The following is a 22,970-nucleotide window of genomic DNA, read 5'->3' as shown; positions in this document are numbered from 1 at the left end:
GATTAATGTTATCGTTGACACTAATAACTCATTGTCCTTTTGGAGAATCACAATTTAATTTAATGTTATAGAAAACAAACACATCACAGTATTAAGCAGATAAAATCTACATTACACACAATCTGAAAGATAGCACACCATAATAAAGTTTGAAAGCCACAAAATCTAGCCACTTAAGGGGAGAAAATATAGAATTTAGTGTACATAATACGCAATATTTGAGCCTTGTTATTTTTGCTATTTCATTTTATTTTTATTCAGACACAGCTAACATATCTTGTGACAACTATAGGCAATGTGAACAATCATATATTTTTACAGTGAAATAAAACTGAGTTTAAAATCTAGTTTAAGTCTATTTATTTGACAAACAATTTGAAAACAGTGGATGAAATCATTGGTTATAGAGTACAAGTTTAATCCAAAAGACCTTTCTTTTTAATGAAGTACATTTCCTCAGATGAGTGAGTGTCAATAGCACTAATCTTACAAGAAACTATCTTCTCAAGCTTGTTTCTCAAAACAAAGGGGACCTACACTTATCTTAAAACCACTTGATTAGGAACTGCTGGAAACTCTTGCTTGAGTTCTTTCAAAGACATAGTACAAAACAATTTAACGGACTGTACATTTAATCCTAACAAGGACTAATAATAAATTACATATTTGTTGAATATAGTAAATAGAGTTATTTCTGACATAACCTAACCTGTGTGAGTGTGTTCATTCCATATGCTCAAGTTTGTTTCAACAATTTTAGATTTTTATCATTTCATTTTCTTACATCCTCATTCCACATCACTTTTCAATTTTCTTGAACAGCATGCTGTAATATATATATATATATATATAGTTATACAAATTTCCCCACTGCAGGGCCCATTAAGGACTATCTTATTTTATGTACAGTATTTATACAAGTGGTTAATTTAAAAAAAAAAAAATGAGTGGAGCAAAATAAATACATTTTCATTAGGTTAACAAGCTTCTATAAGGGTGTACAAAATGACACAACTAAGCTAAGGCTTACAGGCTAGGTTATAGCTTGTTGTATTTTGTATATTCTATATATTGTTCTATTTGTTTTCTTTTAGTTTTATGCTTTTATAACTCATGTTTCTTTATCGATAACCGGTATTCAGAGGAGACAGCAAAGGAAGAATTATACTGTACAGGGAAGCTTGTTTTAAACTGTAGATACGAAAATAAACACTTTGACTTTGAGTTTAGGGCCTTAACAGTCACCAGCTCTCAACCCAAATGAAGAGCAATAGGAAATTTCAGAGCAACTTGTTGGACAGCGATCTCCATCATCATCAACATCATCAAAATATCAAATAAGACCATATCTTTTGGAGGAATGGTTTTCAGTCCTTTAGTAGAACAACCCACGACATCACAGTGTCATTCCAAGTTATGACTCTAGGCAAGATCGGCATCTGGGGGATCCTCATCTCTTCTCTTCTCTTTGCTTGCACCGTCATCTGTTGCCACTGGCAACCAACTAAGATGATGCATCCATATCATCCTGAAGATGATCTTGAAGACAGTGATGCAAGTAACTGCATTGGTGTTATTTTCCATCAATGCCCAGGAAGGTCAACTGCATATTTCATTCCATTTCATGTTCAAATTGTGATGTTAATCCATCCTTGGCATCAATTGCACATCTTGCACACCCATTTTTGTATCACTTATTAGGTTTATGTGGGTTGTTGTTCCCAGGCCATTGTTTTAATTAAATGTCTCAAAATATCCATCCCTCTAATGCAGTATTTACTGGCAGTAGAAAGTGAGGACGTTCTGCTGGTTTCCTCGTATCAGCACTGCTGGGCAGTGGAGGCCGCAGGTCAGAGTGTCCAGCCAGGCCATGTACAGAGCTCTGGGGCAGTCACCCTGTGGTACAGGAAGGCTCCTGGAAAAACCATCACATTTACATGAACATTACAAAACAGCACAACAAGAACAAATGCTGCCTGTACTTGACCCACAAAAACACTGCAAAAGTCAAATTAGTGCATGCTGTGGTTTGCAGCAAAAACAAAGGGACTAATCTATTCCATCTCTTTCTTTTGTCTGAATCAGACTACTAGGGAAATAGCAATGGACCGAGGCTCTTCGTGCATAACTTTGCATCCTTGTAAACATGGACAGGCATGGACATAAACATGATGGACAGGCCTGTATACATGTTTCACCTATATCATATCTATAATGCAAAGCATATAGAGAACACACTCACAACTTAAGAGTGTACCTGCGTTATCCTTGGACACTTAAAAAAAAAAAAAAAAAAAAAGGAGCCACACCGCAGACACACTACACTACATTGCAGAAATTAATACTTTTCTCTTTCTCGTGATTTTAAATCTGTTAATAATTTAAATCATCATTAGTTGCAAAGAAGAGAAATCTGAATGCTTCAGCACACAATGATATTTTTGATAATAGTGTGTTTCTAACTATGTGACAACAGTTTGTGGAAGTCCTTTTCTGTTTTACCATAACAACTACTGTCCATGTGGAGGAATTACACTGCCAAATACATTTTGCCATATAGAATAAGTTCGCTGTTGAAGTAGGTGGCTCTAAGAAAAAAAAAAAAATAAATTATCAAAACTACTCCAGTTTGATTAATTAACAATGGTTTTTACCTCATGATATGTTAACTCCCACATTAAGCCTTTTTTTAAAGTTATTTTTTGGGCATTTTTTATTTTTTGGGCATTTTTTACTTTTAGTTTGACACACGGTTAGAGAGAGACATGGAAGTCAGGCAGAGAGTAGGGGTGACATGCAGCAAAGGGTCACAGGTTGGATTCGAACCAGGGCCACTTTGCCAGATGAGCCACCAGGGCACCCCAGGAGTTATAGTTGTTGGCAAATACATTGATAAACACTTATATCGGCTTACAGCCAGAATAAGAATATAAGGATGGAGGTGGGAGCAGGGGAAGCCATGCAGTTGCTGCTTTTTAAATCCCACCATCTCCATCTAGATCAGAGGTGGCAGACCTCAAGGAAAGCTGAAATATGCCATGAGCTTTGAATATGCTGTATTTGCAGTAAATCAAATGTGACTTTATGTAATATTTTCATGAAGCTGTCATATGCACAACTGGACTGATGATGTGAACTGTACTCACACAAGCACGAGAGCAGCATGTTGCGAATTCCTGCGGATGATTTCATTCAGCCTCACTTTTCTCTCAGACTGTGAGAGGAGGGAATAAAAGTAAGACACAGACTCAAAGGAACAGTGTGTTCTTGCAAATGAAGGATGTGATGAATTCTGTATGCAACACACACACACGCACACATACCTTAAGTTTGAAGGCCTCAAACTCTTTGTCAGATATTTTCCATGGGGCGCTTTGTCTCAAGTCCTCAACCGAGACGCCATCCTGTTGTTCATCATGTAGCCTGAAGGGGGCGACACTGTCCACAAACCTACTCAGGCTGAGAAGCAACAAGAACAACAGGACAGAATTCAGTTTGCTGTTGAGGGCAGAGATGAAATGTACTGAAGTTAATAAATGCAGCAGAAATCTAGTTTCAGTCAGTCCATTAGGGTGTGAGCTTTGGAAGTGCCACTGGGGTGAGTCAGATTCAAAAATCTTCAAATTCTGCAATGAGGTGACTGCCTCCCCAGCAGCCTCCGAGATAGCAAAATAAATCCGACCCATACTTGGGCCATGATTGTTTTCTTCTGACCCAGTTCCACAACCAGAATCCAGCCCATACAGACTGAGATGACAATACTGGAGAATAACAGCCAGACTTTGCCCACATGTGGAAGTATATGGGCCAGACTTGGGCTGCAGACCTAGGCATATATTGGGCCAGAAGTTTCATTTTGCTATCTGGGCAGCAACTGTTCAGTTTTCTGTTTTGTGGACGTACTTCTTGGCGTGTGGACGCTTCTCGCTGTCTGTCATGACGATAACGTCATTAAAATCCAGACGGAACCTCTTCAGCAGAGCAATCATCCTAAAACAAAGTTTCAGTGCATGAGTTTCCACAGAAAAGAAAACAACAAAAATATCTGTTTAAAAAGAAAAAAAAGATGTAGAAATGCAGATCAATACAAGACCAAATAATGTCATTATCAGGTAATGTATTCAGAAATTTCAACATGCTGGTTATACAATCTTGGATGTTTCATGGGGAAAATATTTTTTCATTATTAGTTGCAACTTAACATTTTTCCTTTTTTTTCTCTCAAAATAATGGGTGAATTGTGAATTGATTTTGTTGCTCAAGAAGAAGAAAAGGCAAAGGGACGTGACCAAAAGCGTTTTCTTTATAAGTGTTAGGTGTGCACCACAACTCTTGTACCGGTGGTAAAACAAGGGGAAACCTACTCGTTGCGGCCTTCTTCCATGTTCTGTTCATCTCCCACAATGAAGACCCTGACCTTACTGCTGTGCCAGCGTTTTCTTCTGGTGAGCAGGTAAGGCACCAGCAGTGTCAGACCTTAAAGGAGACGAAGAGGAGAAAGACAGCAGGTGAGGAAGGGGAGCCAACTCAAAGGGAATGGATGAAGACACTGCTGAAGGTAGGAGGTGATACGCCTAATGTTTATTTGTGAGGTTTATATTAATTCTCGAGTTTTTTTATGTGATTTTGATGTTGTACACATATTAAGTTATTAAGTCAACATGCAAGTGGTGTATTGTCCTTGTTTTGTCAGATGACACCTCTCTTTGGGCTCACCTCCATCATCAGCTATCCAGTAGACGTCAATGGTCTTCTTCCCCTGGTCATTCTGAAACACTGTCTTGATCTGATCACTGTCGCTTTTATCAGAGATGTTATCAACTGTAACAGCAAGAGGAGGATGAGTGAGCTGTGGGGGCAAATATTATATTTACCCTAGGTAATATCAGGAAGTATAATAAAACAATGGCCAAGTCGGCAAACTGCACATGAAAGCCTTGTCATGTCCACACACTTTGGAGTGTATTACTGCTCATTACATTAATTCTTGCTAAAGGAAAACAGAAGCAGCTGTGTTTACAGTTACTCTTTTGATAAATGTTTGCATTCAGGTCATCCTAAAGTTAAAGTTTGAATTTTCATCCTTTTTATTTTTAAATTACCATGAGTACCTTTAAAGTTGGAAAGAAGAATAATTTTGCCCCACATTGCCCAAAGAATCACATACTGTTCAGTATATTCTGTATCAGCTGCTTCCACCACTTCATTGAAGTTATGGTGTTAACACAAAGTATTGAAACATCAGGCTAGTGCTGAATGACAAATGAATGAACTACTTCTTTTTTTGCAGGTATCTTTTGCATGTTTGAGATGAATCTGGTTTGCATTGCCTCCAGGAAACAGCCTTGTGCCCACACTCTCCCAAGCTAACACGAACACTGTGTGCTCATGGCTGGCAGCTTTCAGCACTACAAACCCATACAAACTCACAACGATACAGATACCACAGCAAGTTTGGTAAAAACACTTCTTGATTTCATTTCATTGTTACAGCACGATAATGAAGCATTTTGTTTTATGTCCACTAAGCACTTGGGATATCATGTTCATCATCTATGCCCTGCACTCTTGTGGCCTGAGTCAAACACGGCACCACCCTAGACTCCGTGTGGAGTTATTTTTATGGCTGCATCATTCCATCAAACGGAAACATTGTATGTAACTTACCCGTGCACTTGATGTAGATTTTGTCAGAGATATCTGGAATCTTGCTTTCAGTGGCTACACTATTGGCCAGGATTTTTTTTTTTTTGCTATATCCCACAGTGCAGAAACAGCCAGTATCTCATTTTAACATGTGTGTTCATGCAGTATAACCGTAGCCTACATCTCAAAAATATGCTCAGAGATAAAAAGGGGATGCCTTTTTTTATGGCTTTATTATATCAGGTATGTGTGAATGACTGAGGTAGTGTGTTTATCAGAGTGCAGAATTAGGGCGCTTCATTAGTGTTGCATAACTGTTGCGGTAATGCAGGGCAATGACTTTCAAACACTGAACTTTGTGTGAAAACTCAAAAACACGTGTCTCTGCATTTTAACAAACACAGCCAACAATAAAATAAAAATGAAAATCAATTTCAATAAGTTTTCCCAGCAATATTTAATATATTTTAATGTATATTGAAAGCTCATCCACACAGGAACAGGTTTGTTGTAAGTGCGCTTTCCTTAAACTCAAGCTAAAAATGTTCAAGGTCCTACATCAGTTACAGTTAGACTTGGATCATTCCTGATTTGGGGGTTTTTTGTGATCCCCCAGGTATTGTGAGTCAATACAATACTGTAATCCAGTGTGTATGTGTGCAAAGTACTCACCAGATACCCTCTCAGGAGACTGCTGGTCATCATTATCAACAACTTTGTCAGGCTCAAAGCTGTGGTTCACTGGAGGAAAGATATTACATCATCATTGATCTATTTTTTTTTAATTGTACAGATATGTCATATTGTATGAAAGCACACAAAATAAAATCAAATAAATGAATAGATTTTTTTTTTACCTTCGCCATCAAACTGGTCAAAGATATCTAACCCATCCATCATCCTCAGGATACACAAACAGAAGTTGGAGTCAAAGGTATCACTAGAAAGAAGAAGAGCAAGAGTACAGAGAAGGCTCTGCATTATAAAAAATACAAGGACTTTGGTCTTAGCCTTTATATTACTGTAGCTGTAACTATAAAGACAGGGTTCCAGATAAGTTTAATGTATCACACTGAGACAGCTCTTACTCTCATTTGAATTTTGACTAACAGATACAGGCTCACACTTTTAGTCTCTGCATTTTTAAGTTCGCAGGTAATGGTAAAAAAAAGAGAAGACTTTACTGCTTCATGGCACAATTAATAAGGACCAACGTACTATATGGTGTTGATGTAATCTTCAATGCTTTCAGGAGAACTGTCCCTCCAGTTTGTCTTGAAGCCCAGGACCAGAGTGTTGGGCTTTAGCTTGCCGAGACCAGAAGCCTTGCAAAGGTTTTAAAATAAAATAATAAAAATCAGAACATTTACTATATGAGCAATCCAAGGACCTACAGTGAAAGCTATACTATGATTAAAAACTCTGCTGACAGGACCCAATAGATGATATGGTGAGAAGAATGAAGATGAGACATAAAATAAAGAATATATAATTTATTTCAGGTATGTAGAACCAGTTGTTGAGGCAAACTGTTCTTAAAATGTAGCCAGATACTTTCTCCAGTAATTGTTTTTTGTACAATTAAAGCTATAATCACAGATAATGAAAGTTGTACCTGCAGCAAGTGACGAGCTCCACCTCTGAGGCTGTGTGCAGTGAAAGGAGTATAGAACGAGCGCACCTTCCTCTTGTTCATCCACTTTACCAACCAATCTGTGGCATCCAGCGCACGGGTCTGCCTATCTTGCTCCTAAAGGAGGCCGCGGATTCAACAATATCTTTAGATAACAGCGCAATGTAACCAAAGACATAAACTTCTGTAACAAAGATGTTGAGACTGAAGGACTGACCGTGATTATGTCGCCGCAGATCATGAGGCTTATATGCTTGGTGAAGGAGCCAACAAAGTCCACCAGCGCAGGTCGCTGGTTTGGGGGCCCAGTCAGGACGAGACACTGGGGTCTGAGAGAACACATCAGAGGCGACAAAGAGGGTCAACGGTCAGAGTTTAGATCATTACTTTCACCACCAATGATCACCTTTAAGAGACAGAAAGTAAGTACAGCACTGAACTACTAAATGATAAGTATGAAGAAATGGATTAATGGACAAATACTATTAGAGAGAATGCTTATACAGTGTATTGGTTTGGTGTATTACACTCATTGGTCCACAAAAACAATATGCTCTCATACAATAATCAGCTGACATGTGATTTGAGGATAACTGATGCATAATATACTTGATATTTGAGGTCACTCACCTAAAGTTCTTGACATGATCCTCCACACCAGACAGAGAGACAGAGTATGACAAAGCCATGTTGTATGTACCTGCCTGGACTGATGATCCCCAGTTTACCTCTGTGGATTGAAAAAAAAACACACACAAGTGATGGGAGTGTGAAAGAGCTGAGAGAACCTCATGCAATTTGCACTTTTTATCAGTCTTTGATTTACTATTAGTCTGATAAGTACAGAGCTGAATTTCAAGACACACTGTTTGCTTTTTGACTTACTGGGCTTGTTGTAGTTGACATATCCAAACAGGAAGAAGATGATACTGAAGGTGACAAGAGCAGCCCACCAGGTCAACAGGAACATCAGAACTACAGAGATCACTGCTCCAAACAAAGCCGTCCATTTACTGTAGTAGTGAAATGATGGTCTCCAACCTAAAGGGGGCAGCAGTGAGAAATAGAGGACTCTCAGTTGCCATAACACAGGCACTAATCTCACATACAATAAGTTCATGATGTCTTCAAATTAGAGTTTGAAACCTTTGGCTTTTCAGTAGGCTGGGGAATTGAAATCAGTGGGTAAGAGGTGAGGTGAGGTACAGCCTGGACAGGTTGTCTATTCAAGGGAATCTAAGCTGTTACTGAAGCATGATGATAGCTCATTGCATTTCTACTGCTCTTTTCTCTATCAATCTTTCACACCTTTGTGATAATGGTCCACAATGGCAGCCAATGGGGAAAAATAGATCTCTCTCCATATTGAATTAACGGGATCATCATCTAAAGGACCAGTAACAATGAAAGAAGGAACGCTTGTGTATAGTGTAGTGTGTGAGCACGTCACTGACCAGGGGAGTTGGTGATTGAAGCATGAAAGCAGCTGAAGTTGATGAGAGAGTAGGAACACAGGAAGAAGTTGGAGATCAAAGCTGCAATGATGTTCAGATTACCTATAATGACACAGGAGGGAGAAAAAAAAAAAAAAAACATGACAAATCCAGAGACAAAAATGTATATTTGGCACATAACGACAAATATGTGAATCAATAATTCCAGTAATAAAACAATAACAGAATTGGATCACACCAACCAATGAGAATGAAGGCCATAGCAATGATGTAGCAGAGGATATAGGCCCGGAGTGGCTCATCATTTTTCCCATAACCCTTTGCAAAGACTCCAATGTATGGGTATATTTTGTCTCTGCAGAGACACTGGAACATAAAGCAGAAAATATAAGCTTATAAGACAAAAATACTGGATGTCCAACAATGTCATAAATCCTTGAAAAGTCTAAATTTCGCAGGTCTATTGCTCAAAAATATTCAGTTCATCTTAATTTAGCTGGAAATGTTACATGGGTAATGCTGTAGATTTTTTAATACATCAAAATACAAACATGGAGAGAAACACATCTGTCCTTAGTGGTTTTCTATGTTGGACAGGTGAAACCCATTTTTTTTAAATAGGAGAGAATTCACAGTGTCTTTATACACTGAAAATGTGCAAGCTTTTTCATTGAAAGGTACTCTAAAATACAGAAGAGATTAAAGTGCAGTGTCCCCTTTATAAAAGTATTTTTTAAAATTACTATTCAATTTATTATTTTTGTTAATAAAAGTTGAATTTTCCTAGATGTATCACACATTTCCACACTGAGTTTTGCCTGTGATTTCTTACCTGAAAGACTTTAGGAGCCGAGACAAGGAAGCCAAGAGCAGATGACAAGCTGGCTGCAAACACACCAGCAGTGATGAGGTAGTAGAAACCTGAAACTTGGCCCAGAACCTGGTTGGAGAAGACATCATGAAGAATTCATGATTTAATATAATCTTTTTCTATAAAACAAATTCTGAACACTGATTAAAATCACCAACATTTAAGGAAAAGTGTCTCATTGCACTAACCCACTGAGATGTCATACATTCATTTCATTATAAATAGATGGCCTTTTGTAACTGAACTGAATGGTACCTTAGAATTGTTTGCCAGACCATATGTGCAAGACTGTGACTCGATGCACTCTGTGAAGTTCCAGCCCAGGTTACATCCCGTTCCCACACAGTCATCAGTGATGTTCCCAGTCAAAATGTCACTTATATTTCCAGAAGCGTCCCGTATAACACATGACCCTGAAGCAGAACGAAAATCCAAATATTATAGTAACAATGCAAAATGATATTGAGACCGCAGGCACAGCAAAGAAAAAATGTGTCTTAGAGGTTTTAAGAGGTCTCAAGGGTCTCAAGGGTCCCTGTCTCTGGTTCCAGGACCAAACCTGGGACCAGAGACAGGCTGGGTCCCAATTAAGTTCAGTCAGTTAATAAAAATTGCTGCTGCCAGCGATGTTCTTTCTCTCTTGTGTTTATTCAAGTTAACAACATTTTGGGTCTCCTTGGATTGGATGTGACTTACATGGCCTTTCATAATCCAGGCTCTCCTATTTTGAAAACTGGAATTAATTATTTTTTGGATGTATTAGCCCTGGCCAGAGATACTTTATATCATGGCCCTCATGATTTATGATAAAGGTTTGAAGTGAGCTGTGTGATGACAAATTTTGATGTCAAAGTCTGTGACATTTCTATTTCTTCTACTATTTTGAGCTACCATCCATCTTATGCTCATGCTGTACGCCGATGACACTACCCTTGATATGAGTGATAAATCCTCATTCCCCGTATGCCCTGTCTCTCCCCCCTTACCCATAATAACTCTCCCTGGTTCAGGTAATTGCCCAATCAAATCACAGACAAATCAATACAAAAATGTTAAACCAATAGCTTACCAACTGTCACAGAAATAGCTAAATAACTGAATGTAGTCCATAAAATGGCCATGAGGGTGCCTTTAGGGATAGCAGTAGCAGGGTCCTGCAAAAGGAAACAATAAACAGGTCAAGATTAATATAGTTCTTGTTGCCAGTTGTGGTTAAGTATAAATCTACTTCTCTTCTTTCCTGTCATACTTTGAGGTCTCCAGAGATGTTGGCTCCAGACAAGATGCCAATGGCAGAGGGGAAGAAAATGGCAAACATCTGGAAAAAGTCGTTTCCAAGTCCTCTCCAGTCAGGTTTCAGGTTTGCCATGAAGATTTCACCTGGTGATGGGCAACATAAAACAGTCTACTGTCCTCTCAAGTATAAATGATAGTGAAACTAATGATGTCATAACCTGAAGGGATTAGTTGAGATAATAAAAACTTTTCTTTTTTGACCTCGGATTTCAAAAACAGTTGTTGTAGATATTGAATCAGTTATTGCACTCTCAGGTCAAATACATAAAATCTAACTATTCATTTTCACGTTACAGGTATAATTACAGGTGCTTTGCCACTGGTAACCTGTTTCACATTGTTGCAGATACAGATTAATGTTCTCTTAACTGTGCTTCATCAGATGCAGTTTGTTTAATTTTGCTGTCCTTGAGAGGCACCTAATTCAGTGGAGGAAACTACACAGTGTTTAAGCTTAAAAGCGTATTCATTTTCCACAATCAGACGCTACACACATTTTGCAATAGTGATTTTTCTATGCAGATTTTTTTGATTTTAATGTTCTAAAACAATACTGATTAATTCACCAACACCAACTGATCATTTAGATAAGATAAAGGATTATCAAAATTTCTGGATGTAAATTTTCTGTATATACATTTTTCTGAGAAACATGAACTCACTGTTGTATCCAAAGACGCCCTGGGCCTGTTTCTCTACACTGGGAGGGATGAATGTGCCCACAAAGTAATTGGAAAAAGAGACCATGAGAACTGTGAAGAACAAAATCTGGGCCTGAGAGACAGAGACAAAAGAAAAGATGTGATAAAGAAGGAAATTAGTGAGACATGGGGAGATTTATGGGCCACTAAAAGCAAGCAAAAGCAAAATCACAGTGTCAGTATGTGCTCACCTTGGACTCCCATTCCATTCCAGCCAGTGAAATGAACAGAAGAACCGTCACTGTGATCACACCCACAATACGGACATCATTGACTGAATCGACCATGACGACACCAAACTCCTACGTACATCAACCAAATTATTCACACATGCATAAGAAACCAAACACTTGCTCAGTTGCCTAACATTCTGTTATGCAAGTTATTTTACAAGGCATCATGAGGCATCCTTTTAATTTAAAATTACTAAGGAAATATAAAAATACACAGTGAGCTTTGGGTAGCTAAAATAATTGAAAGCATGTAAACCAAATGTATTTATTCTTTTTTAAAATGCTGAAGCATTATAAGTACCTGCATTAGATCACGGACCACCTCTGCAAAGCCAACAGTGTTGAGTGCACAAGCCAGAGCATTGGCGAAGGAAAAGACCATCCCAATTGGTCCACCGATTTCAGGACCCAGAGAGCGGGAGATCATGAAATAGGCCCCGCCTGAAAATGCATTTTAGACCAAAGATGAGTCACACAGAAATTTGTTGATATGGGTATGTAAATATGAAATGAATCCTCTCCTGCCTACCTACTCACCTGTTCCCAAATCCCTAATCAAGTTTTAGTATTATTTGTTTTGACCTTTGACCTAGTCCACCTGAGCCATGACATGAAACTATGGAAAACCTTTTGACTTGTACACCTAAAACAATTGTTTTTGTTTTATATTTCTGTTTGTGAGTGGCATAGGAACATATACCTTACTACAAATAAAAATAAAAAAAAATACATTTTTATTTCTTTTGTCTTCAATCTGTTGGAATTTTATTCTTTAATTTCCATTTTTAAAGGATCAAATCAGTTATTTTTAACAGTATAAATGTAACACAACAGTACATCGCTGTTGCCGCACTTCTGTGGAGATTTTTTAACACTATACATTTATATACATGACTTTTACATCGATCTGGAGACACAGGAAGTGACTGACCTGAGATCACCCTCCCATTGGTGGCAATGGCAGAGATAGAGAGGGCAGTCACCGAGGTCACCGTCACAGACATCAGGATTATAAGGCAGGTCAACACTGAGACGAAAAGAAAAAAGGCATTAATCATTATTGAGAAACTATCGTAAGTACTTTTAATTTTCAGTTTTAAAACAGGGTCACTTGCATGTCTTAGCTAGATATTATGAATTTACTGTACATCTTCACATTACTTACATGCTCTCCTCTTGCTGCTGATGTTGAGAGGGACTTTAGTACTAAAGAGTTCTTATTTATTTTTACGCTTTTAGAGAGCTCTTCATTGTCCTTTATGGTGCCATTAAGGTTATTACTAGGAGTCAAATTTATGATTTTTATCAGTTTTCAACAAAGTATCCCAAGATCAAGATTTGATAGAGCTTTATCAAATGTTTTGTCAGGAAAAAAAAAAACATTGTACATGCAGGAGTTTGTGACTCACTTACAGTCATCACTTAATACATAGAAGGATAGTGGCATTATGCCACAGGTTTAAACTTTTTTTGTTTTATCAATTATTTTTGTTTAGTTTTTAATCAACCAAGTCTGATGGAAATACATATTACACTTCATGTCTTTACATAGTGTATTTTTTTTTTCTCTGTCCTCCCTAAATCGCCATTTCCTGGTAGATCAATAAAAGACATGAGCAAGAGTGGAGCTAGGGACTGCTACAGCAACAAAGAAGAGAATGAATGGGACTGACTGAATGGAAGAATGAATGAAGTGATAACTCACAGATGCCTGCCTGAGAAACGATCCACGACAGGCGGAGAAACAGGATGACTCCCCAGATATTCAGCATGCAACGCATCTGTGTGAAGTTCAACAAAAACAGCTCTGTGGGTGTTTTCTGTGTGATGTTTGTAAGACTGATTCATACATAAAAAAGGTGCATGTTCTGCACTCGAATACACACACACACACACACACACACACACAAACCCCCTTACTCACCATGACTCCAGTCACCCAGCCAAATCTAACAGGAGCTTTCTCCTGCGGACCTTGTGATTCTTCATGTCCACTATCAGTAACTAGGCTGCTGACTGAGTCAGTGGTGGTTTTTGTCACCTCCATCCCCGCCTCCGCCTCCTGAGAAAAATACAATTTAAAACAAAGAGGGAAACAAACATTATTGTGCTCTATGTTGCACTGTGCAATAACAGTGATAACTTTATATAAGCCAGTCAATACTTGCCAGTTATCAGCTCTATAGGGTACATGACTAATCATTGGAATTGCTAAATGCTGTAATCTTGTTAGCTGACTTCATTAAGCTTTACACTAAAGCCTATCTTCATTCTGACTATATTTGAATCACACATTTAAGTCTCAGTAATGAGAGTGGTGGTGAATAAAGTTTAGTCTCTAAACCAAATAAACCTCTAGACTTGTCTCATCGGTCTGACTAGCTAAAGAAACTGGTATCAACTAATTGTGAGGACACATATACTGAACAACTCCTTGCATCAAAACTAATGACCTTTGACCCTGAATATGTGCTATTTCTTCACACTTAGTCTGGATACTTTTAATTGAATGTTTTGCATTCAAAGTGCATTTTATAGTGATCTGTAGTAACTGAGTGCTTGCAAAGAACATGGTGCACACTTGTGAGAGATATGTATATGATATAGGCTTAAACATATTCTCAGTTCCATATGAAAGGGTCTGCCAAGTTACATAATGTATGTTGCTGTGAGATGTGGCTCCCAGAGGTTATAAACTCACATCAAATGCCTTGCGGAGAGCCTCCAGGGAAGGTCGGCCCCTCGGCTTCTGGTGTGGCAGCGTGCTGGCGTAGTTTTCCAGCTGCGGCACCAGGTCTAAGGTGCTGTAGAAGGAAGATCGTCGCAGGTCCATGCTTGAGCCCCGACTCTCTGATGCACTGTTAGAGAAGAGGTCCATGCAAAAGTGTTTTACAGTAAGTATGGCAGAAAATACTGAAATAAAATCATTGTTATGAGCTGCAGTTCTTTTAATGGCAGAGACTGTCTTGTATGTCTCCCGTGTATCTCATAATGCAGCCAAATACCAAAGCAACAATATCTAGTTGTGGTTTAACATTCTTTAGATTCTAGGGGTCCGTGAATAATAGATTGAAGTTAACAGCACAAACCTCGCATCCACATCCGACACAACAATGGTGGGAGGAATCTGGAGGTTACCATCTTGTTGTCGGCTGCTGGCATTGAAATGATGTGGAAAGTACCTGGAAGGTCCTTCTTCATTGGCTGAGAAACAAACCCGAGGGACCAGCCCGTCACGTTTGGATGTGAACTGCCCCATCAGCACGTTGTACTGATTCCTGTGTAAAAATGTTGGAAGGAAATGGCTGAGGAAATGAGATTCGGTGATGCTGCCTGGAACTGACTGTTACTAAGTAATCTTGGGTCTCACCTGGACAACATCTGGCATATTTTTATTTGTATAAAGTCATCATGACAGTCATGCAAACTTAACGCAGCACATCCGTCCTTGTCAAACCTGGCACCTACGTTATCAACAATGCAACTCACCCGCTGACAGCTCAGTCAGATTCAAGTGCATTATTCAATTCAATTTCAATTTTATTTGTATAGCGCCAAATCATAATATACATTATCTCAAGGCACTTCACAGGGCAAGGTCAAGACCTTACTCTGTTAAAGAGAAAAACCCAACAGTTCCCACAAAGAGCGGCAGTTGGCGACAGGGGGGAGGAAAAACTCCCTTTAACAGGAAGAAACCTCCAACAGAACCGGGCTCAGGGTGGGCGGCCGTCTGCCTCGACCGGTTATGCTAGTTGGAGTTAATGTAGCCTCGAGCTGCTACCTTCATTGACTTCTTTCAAACTCTACCTCCTGTTGATTTTTTTACATTTTCAAAACTTGTAGTTTTCACACCCAACCCACACTGACCCTGGTAAATGTTTCATTTTACTGATGAGGATTCATACTCTTAAAACTGACTAATTACTGATGCAATTCTGATTCAGTATAAGTCTTGTAAGATCAGTGTGTGGGAGGTTCCTTTTTTACAAGACTACCTCAGCTTTCATTTGATGCACCTGCATAAGAAAAAGTGAATGTGCAAGTCTTACAACTTGACAAAAGATAATAACATTTTTTGGTAGGGTTTAATGATGTGAGAATTTTCTTTCCTTTCTTTCCAGTGGGACCAGAAATGCATTAAAGATACAAACTGTTGAAAATGACCCTACATATTGGTCGTAGCAATGTAATAATCTACAAACTGATGGTTAAAGTCAGCATTTGGCATCAGTAAACTTGAATACATTTCTACTCATCCATTAATCAGAGAGTTTCAGTGATGAGATAGATGTGGCAAAAGGCAAAGGGAAAGTGATTAACAGCAGGAGAAAGAGATTAAAATGACAGCTGTTCATTTTAAAAGTGATAAAACACCATTAAAATTATATAGCTATAACCTAACATATATCTAAAAATTTTAAATGTGATTAAACCTTTTAATGTTTGAATGGAAACACTGAATTACTGTTATATTTAGCAGAAAAACAGTAGAAAAAAACAAGTGTTAAGTACTCACGCAAGTGTTTTCTGTTCCAGATGAATACGCCAGTGTCAGCAAATGAAATACTGTACGCTCCTTTTTTCATTTCACAGTGCGACTCCTTATATTTATATCATTGATGAGGTAGATGACACCCCCTCCCATCTCCCTCATCTTCTTCACTCCCTCCCTTCTCTCTCTCTCACTCACACACACACACACACACACACACACACACACACACACACACACACACACACACACACACACACACACACACACACACACACACACACACACACACCCCTATCATCTTTTCATCTACACTGAAAAAAATGGAAGCCAACTTCATAAGAGATAGTTTAGCTTCTCTTTGAAGCTGTTTTTTTTTTTTTTCCTGGAAATATTGTAATTCAAAATAAAGCAAATTACAATTACAATTTGTTTAGGGAGAAAAACACATTCACATAACAAATTCACAATCACACTATGTTGTAGTTGTGCGATACTATTTGTTCAAAACATAACTTTCACTCATTCTGGTGTTTTGGTCATTATTGTTCCCATGTTTCCCACGGTAAGAGTTTGTTAAATTTAAAAAGATCTTTTAAAATTGATATTCTCGCCTTTTTTTGACTGAGCAATTCTAAATAACTGTAGTTTCCAGATACTTCTGTTGGCTGACTCACGACGTTGACTGTTCGTGACATAGTAATGTTTACTAATGCACAGGAAGAGACTCCTCTGCTGTACAAAACATTTGACCCCCCCCCCCCCCCCCCCCCCCCCCCCCACACACACACACACACACACACACACACACACAAACACACACACAGGTTGCATAATACTACCTTGCTCAAGCTGTTCCCAGTGTTAATTACTTGACAGGCAGAAAAATTAAAGTAATTTGAAAAAACACAAATTAAGGATACAGAGACATTTACGCAGGTTCAGTAGGCGACTCTCAATAAAGACAAAGATGAGAGTGCTTACAAGCAGTTCCGGCTTACAAATCCATAGCGCTACGCTGGTAGATGTATAGTAAACAGGCAGAAGATCAAAACAAAGGTAGAGGCAACTTGAGTAGTTCACAGAACAGGATCAAGACCTGGAACAGAAACAAGAACAGGTTACAGGCACAGTAAAGCTAAGAAATAGAGGCAATCAAGCAGAAGACCTGTGGATAAGATGATAAGGAGTGACCCTGGGCAGTTATCCAGTTTCTGGTAATCCAGCCTCAGTCAGTAGCACACTAAAACCTTATTTTGTGGGCTTCCTGAAAATACAATATCTCGAAATCTAGCTAACCTGTCTTTTAATGACAAAACATATTCTGTTAATTTTTAACTGGAATTAAAACAGAAACCAGAGTCGCATTTTCTCTTTGTGTTGAGAAAAAGAACATTTGACAGGTGGTCTCTTTAGGGTGGAAACTTCTTGCAGTGTTTTCTCCATAGTGCCAGTACCCTGCTATAATTGAACCTGCTTTTACTGTACCCTACATGTTCACAATGCCATTGTGCCCTGGTTAAAGTCACTTGTTACGCCCACACCGGTAGAGGAATCACTAAGGTAGGTGTCTACACTCTGAGACTTGTTCCAAAATGCACTTCTGAAAAGGGAAGACTCCTCTTACAACAGTTTAACAATCTGAGTGGACGGTTTATTGGATGTCTCATGTCAAATTGTGAAAATTGGTGCTTTTCAAATATGCTTCTTAAAACCAGATATAACTTTTCATGCACCGACCCCTGTGGGGTATGAGGCGGTGCAGATATTTAGGATTTTGTGAATTGACACGTTCAGCTCTTTCAGCATCGCTAAAAAAGAGTGACTGACATGCGTGTAACCTCCTGTGAACTTGGGAGCAGTCAGTCATAGTCATGACATTGTTGACACTTTAATTCTAAGTGAGGCTATGCTTAGAAAACATATAACACACCTCAGAGGTCAAGAGGGTAATCAATACGTGTCTGATGTCAATGTAAATAAGTGCAGTGACTATGTATGAGACATTTCCAGGAACGCAGCACTCACCGTCCCTCCCTACTGCCCCTGCTCTTCCCTTCCCTTATCTTGTCTCTCCCTTTTTGTCCTTTCTTTGTTTACACATTGCACTCTGACAGGAAATGTCTCTGCTCTTGACGAGAAGGTGGGCCAGGTGACAGTGGATGCGGCAACAAATTATGGAGAGACGCAAAAAAAAGGAGGAAGGGGAATAACAGGAATAAGAAGATAAAGGAGTAGCGGTAGGAGAAGAAAGTAAGAGATAGAGAAAGTATGGATGATGTTTGGCATAAAGGAACCCCAAAAAGTCAACTCCAAAACCAAAAAAAGCATTTTCAAAGCCCTTTTTTTTTTTTTTTTTTTAGATATTAAATATTTGATGTTTATCTTCCTGTCCTGTTTGCTTGTGGATCCTGTGCAGAATACAAACAAAACAGAGACCCACTTGTGCTACCACTGGTCAAAAACTCCACAGGGTACCCTCAGTGTACAGGGTACCTTGCCACTCGGAGAAACAAGAATAGGGCCAAGTGGGGTATACTGAGTGTATACCGATTGAGTTACTGTTACTGAATTGTATTTTTAAAAAACGCAATTAGTGACTGTAGCTGTGAGTTTCCACTCAGAAAACAGGAACCCTCATGTGCATCAATATTGTCATAAAGTGCTTCACTTGACCTTTCACAATTGCAAGCTGGTGCCCTGTTTCACTCTTCGTGCAGCGACGCCCACTCCACCCCTCATGTACTTCCGCCTCTGTTACAGACGGAGGAGGAAGTAGCATCAGTCACAGCAACAAGAGAACTTTTTAAATCACAGTGAGTCACTCCTTTACACATACATCTGCAATGGGTGTTTTACATGATCTTACATTTAAAAGCCATTCTGTATGACGCATGATTACCCAACATGCTGTGCTGTTGTAAGCGCAAAAAAAAAAAAAAAAAAAGAATTATGAAACAGTATGGCATAATGAAAAGAAATGCATGAGATTCTGTGTGATGACACTGTTCAGTGGAAGATTACAGGAGGCCTGCAAGGCGCGACAGTCTGGGTCATCTGGCTTCATCTACATGTGTCAGCTCAGGCTGGGCTGGAGCCAGATTTGAGAGCTCACAGGTGTACTGCTTCAGTTCCAGCTGCAGGGGGCTCTCTCGCTGTCATTTGACTTCCTGCAGGACAGGATGGTCGCACACACCTGTCTTGCTGTGTGTGAGTCACGCAAGCCAACGCAAAGATGAAAGCCTCTCAATTGAGACAGATCTAGAACCAGGAAAAACCACTCAGTTTAGGAAATCTCATTATTATTCTGCTGAAGGTCAATTCAGCATTTCTGAACAGAAGAAAACCTCCTGCAAAACCAGAAACTACACAAAAATGATGTGTAGTGATACACAAATCTGATTAGTACACTGACAAAAACTTTATTTCAATTGTTAAATTTGCATAACACACCCTCTACCTCAATCTCAGAGTACTTTACAGGTATAAAAAAAATATTCAACCAATAAACAACATGAATTACAAATGAGACTCAACTTTGTTTTTTGGGTGTGAATGGTTACAGGTGAGTGGTTATATTTCTACAGATGAAAGGTCATACATACAGGTCAAATTCTATCATATTATCTTGAATAAAGCAGCAAACAATTCTACATCAATATGAGTACATCAATACGTTCTCACACATTATCATGTCTGAACAAACCAAGAAGATTAGATGTACTACTTTACAACAAACTACACATGACTTGAGGAAATATAATGAGATAAACTACTTACTCAACACACTCAGTAACAAAGGTGACAAATGATGGAGGGAAGCAGCTCAACTGAAGGTCAAACAGAGAACGTGATCAGGACACAGAACAAAAGGCACCTGTGCTCCCCAGTCATCACACCTGTGGTGGTGTTGCTCTTCACCCCAGCAGTCATGTGACCCCACTTCCCACTGTATATGTTATTTCAGTAAAAACTGAAAAGAAAAAGCTGTAATATTCAATTTTTACTTTCACGTGCTCTATTTTATGGCCATATTCAAATGAAAATTGAAAAGCTGTTGACAGTTTTCAAAGATTTAACCTGCTCTACAGTGGACAGTATTCAAATACAATAAGCAAACAACAACTCAATGGAAATTCCTTGAGGTACGATTTAAAGAATTTGAAATGTGTTATAATAAGTGAGAAGATGCTAAGAAACAGGAGTCTGGCAGTTATCCTGATCCCAGTTCCCAGCAGAGATGTAATCAGCTGTGGGTATCAACGGAGACCAGTGGGGGTCAGGACTGACAGGGCATAAATGACATTTTAATGTATGTGTAACTGTGGGAAACACCAGAGAAAATGTCTTGTTGCCTTGTTTTTAGCTTCCTGTTGCTCCTCTTCTGGGACAGGAAAATGAGAAAAGTTGAGAGACTTTTACAGTATGTATTGGCATTACACGTTTTATCAAACTTTGATAAGACATTTAGCTTAAATTGTATGAGATCTGATTAATACAAATTCTACAATAATTTATTGTATTTTTTTCAGTAACAACTTTGTCTTCATTATTGGCTCCAGTCTTGTCACATAATAGTTATAGTGCAATTAACAAAAATCTCTAATCTCTAATATGGCAACAGGTTTGGAATTGTAAATTTGAACTATGTATTTTATGTTGTTTAAACCTATTTATTTTCTTTTCACCAAACTTCTGTTCTATGCATCAAGTATAGAATTTCTTTGCTCAACAATATATGCCCTTTTAACAGTTACTATTTAATTTGTATTGACATAAACAAACAAATTTAGGTTTTAAGATGACAAAAAAGATTAACTTTACTGATACAATTCAACATTGTAGGGCCATTTGTTCTATCGGCTCCCATGAGTGTTTTGCATTAGTTGCTTATTACTTTACAAATTAAGGTCCTGCATAAATGTGACAAAAACGAAACCTTTGTAATCTTATTGTGATGTCATGAATTTGAGGCTTAAATTCAAATGGTTTGGACAGGGAGGCAGGGAGTGTGAGATGCAATTAGTTGCATGATGGGAAGTGTAGGAGTTTGACCCATACTAGGTTTAAAAGTCAGGATATTTCAGCATCTCCTGCTTCAATTTTGACCTTTATTTATTTTTTCGAATATGTGTCTTGAGTCCCCTTACTTTATCTAACTGCTGCACTAACCTAATAAAAAAAAGAGCTAGGCAGGGTTAAGGAATACTGAAAGCAGGATTTTTAAAAAAAGCAAGATTTAACGATGATTTCAACAGTATTCCAATGGCGAAAATGACCTTGTAGTGTTCAACATTGCAAGCTGTCTTGACATTGCCAACCTTTGAGGGGACAGAGAGTTGTGGAGGCCAAAATCAAGGAGGCTCTGTTGCACCATTCACTTTTAATTAACTTCATTTGTTGGAGCAAAAACTGTTCCACAACACACTAGTGTGCAGATAGGGAATCGACACTACAAATATATGAATAAACTGTATGAGCTTGTTGTTGAAGTAGCTAAGCCAACTGACCATTAATGTGAGCGCTACATCGCCTGCTACAGCAGTTCACAAACTGGCCTAGCCCCGCAAACACTTTGTGCTCAAAGCATCCGGCCTCACCTTTTTTGTGTAGGTAAGCGAATGTGGTTTGACCACTACTATAGGGTTTTTTTTGCTTGTGGGGGTTTGTGTTTGCAGTATGTGCTCGCATACTGTATACACCAAAGCAGCAACCAGGTTCACATATAATCAATTTGTCAATTTGACATTTGTATAGAAAATCAGGAAATTCCAAGTAAGTGAAATACTGTTTACCATTTGACTCTCCAGCACTTCAGTCAACCGCTTCTATCCAAAATGATGCTAAATGGGGTCACATAACCCACAACACTGAATCTCCTGCTTTGCACAACAGCTTTGTCCTACATATCAGTTATTAAACAGACCACATTCTCAAACAGCTTCCTGTCATTAGAACTGAGTGTGTGTGTGTGTGTGTGTGTGTGTGTGTGGCATAAAATGACCAATTGCAATTCTTTTATTTCATCAGTGAGTGAGATATGCTTCAGATCTGCGAATGTCAGTTGTCAGAGGGGGGTTTCTGACCTTTTTTATTCATCTTATGTGATTATGAGGTATTATGAACATTTGAACATAAACTGGGTGTTTGATCTTCAGAGTCACATATTCAGCAATGAAGGAGAGAGAAACAGAGGAAGATTAAACAGGGCAGGAAGGAAATAAGCAAACTGATACTGCCGTTCATGACGTGACTCTGAGATTACCAAAAATGACAACTCATCTAACTTTTGTATTAGAGATTTGAAAGATTATAGATGTCTCTATAGTGCCTATAGTGTCTGTGTGTGTGTGTGTGTGTGCGCGTGTGTGTGTGTGTGTGTGTGTGTGTGTGTGCGTGCGTGCGTTTTCAGTTTCCACCTCCATACACCAAGAAGATCAAAATCAGATCGAAACAACACCCACTTGGTTCTCTCAAAAAATCTATACATACAGACACTCAAGACAGGAAGGAGAAACTATATTTAAAAAAATCATCAGGCAACTCATGCATCCCAGAACAAAATCTGCCTGATATACGTGGATATGGATAATGTGTGGTGTAGAAAAGTTTGTAATATCGTTGATGAACCCATTATTGAT

General features: G+C 38.6%; 1 protein-coding gene and 1 long non-coding RNA gene across 4 annotated transcripts; both read right to left on the bottom strand.

The window, feature by feature from the left end:
• Positions 1 to 47: 47 nt before the first annotated feature.
• On the bottom strand, positions 48 to 17,069 carry LOC139607132 (solute carrier family 12 member 3-like). 2 transcript variants are annotated; one of them, XM_071459781.1, is made up of 28 exons: positions 16,354 to 17,069; positions 14,924 to 15,112; positions 14,536 to 14,692; positions 13,759 to 13,896; positions 13,540 to 13,615; positions 12,766 to 12,861; positions 12,136 to 12,275; positions 11,793 to 11,903; positions 11,563 to 11,674; positions 10,854 to 10,984; positions 10,674 to 10,758; positions 9,860 to 10,017; positions 9,566 to 9,673; positions 8,976 to 9,099; positions 8,734 to 8,835; positions 8,165 to 8,320; positions 7,910 to 8,009; positions 7,497 to 7,608; positions 7,262 to 7,396; positions 6,865 to 6,971; positions 6,504 to 6,586; positions 6,319 to 6,387; positions 4,717 to 4,821; positions 4,365 to 4,476; positions 3,904 to 3,990; positions 3,324 to 3,459; positions 3,147 to 3,214; positions 48 to 1,915 (listed from the first exon to the last, which is right to left on the bottom strand). In XM_071459781.1, the coding sequence occupies exons 2-28, from the start codon at positions 15,091 to 15,093 to the stop codon at positions 1,777 to 1,779; spliced, it is 3,117 nt and encodes a 1,038-aa protein (XP_071315882.1). In that variant the 5' UTR covers positions 15,094 to 15,112; positions 16,354 to 17,069; the 3' UTR covers positions 48 to 1,776. The 2 variants fall into 2 exon arrangements, with proteins under 2 accessions (XP_071315882.1, XP_071315881.1); XM_071459780.1 differs by having other exon boundaries at positions 14,924 to 17,069.
• A 73-nt stretch (positions 17,070 to 17,142) lies between these two features.
• On the bottom strand, positions 17,143 to 20,245 carry LOC139606971 (uncharacterized). Of its 2 annotated transcripts, XR_011684749.1 has the most exons (3): positions 20,110 to 20,245; positions 19,006 to 19,590; positions 17,143 to 17,428 (listed from the first exon to the last, which is right to left on the bottom strand). It is a non-coding gene; the product is annotated as an uncharacterized lncRNA (long non-coding RNA). The 2 variants fall into 2 exon arrangements; XR_011684748.1 differs by lacking the exon at positions 17,143 to 17,428 and having other exon boundaries at positions 18,218 to 19,590.
• Between the last annotated feature and the right edge of the window lie 2,725 nt (positions 20,246 to 22,970).

This window comes from Trachinotus anak, unplaced genomic scaffold (assembly GCF_046630095.1).
Source record: "Trachinotus anak isolate AG129_WGS33_773 ecotype Australia unplaced genomic scaffold, CSIRO_AGI_Tana_v1 ptg000023l, whole genome shotgun sequence".
Taxonomy (NCBI): domain Eukaryota; kingdom Metazoa; phylum Chordata; class Actinopteri; order Carangiformes; family Carangidae; genus Trachinotus; species Trachinotus anak.
Note: the sequence above shows the minus strand (reverse complement) of the source record. Positions and strands in the feature narration are given on the sequence as shown.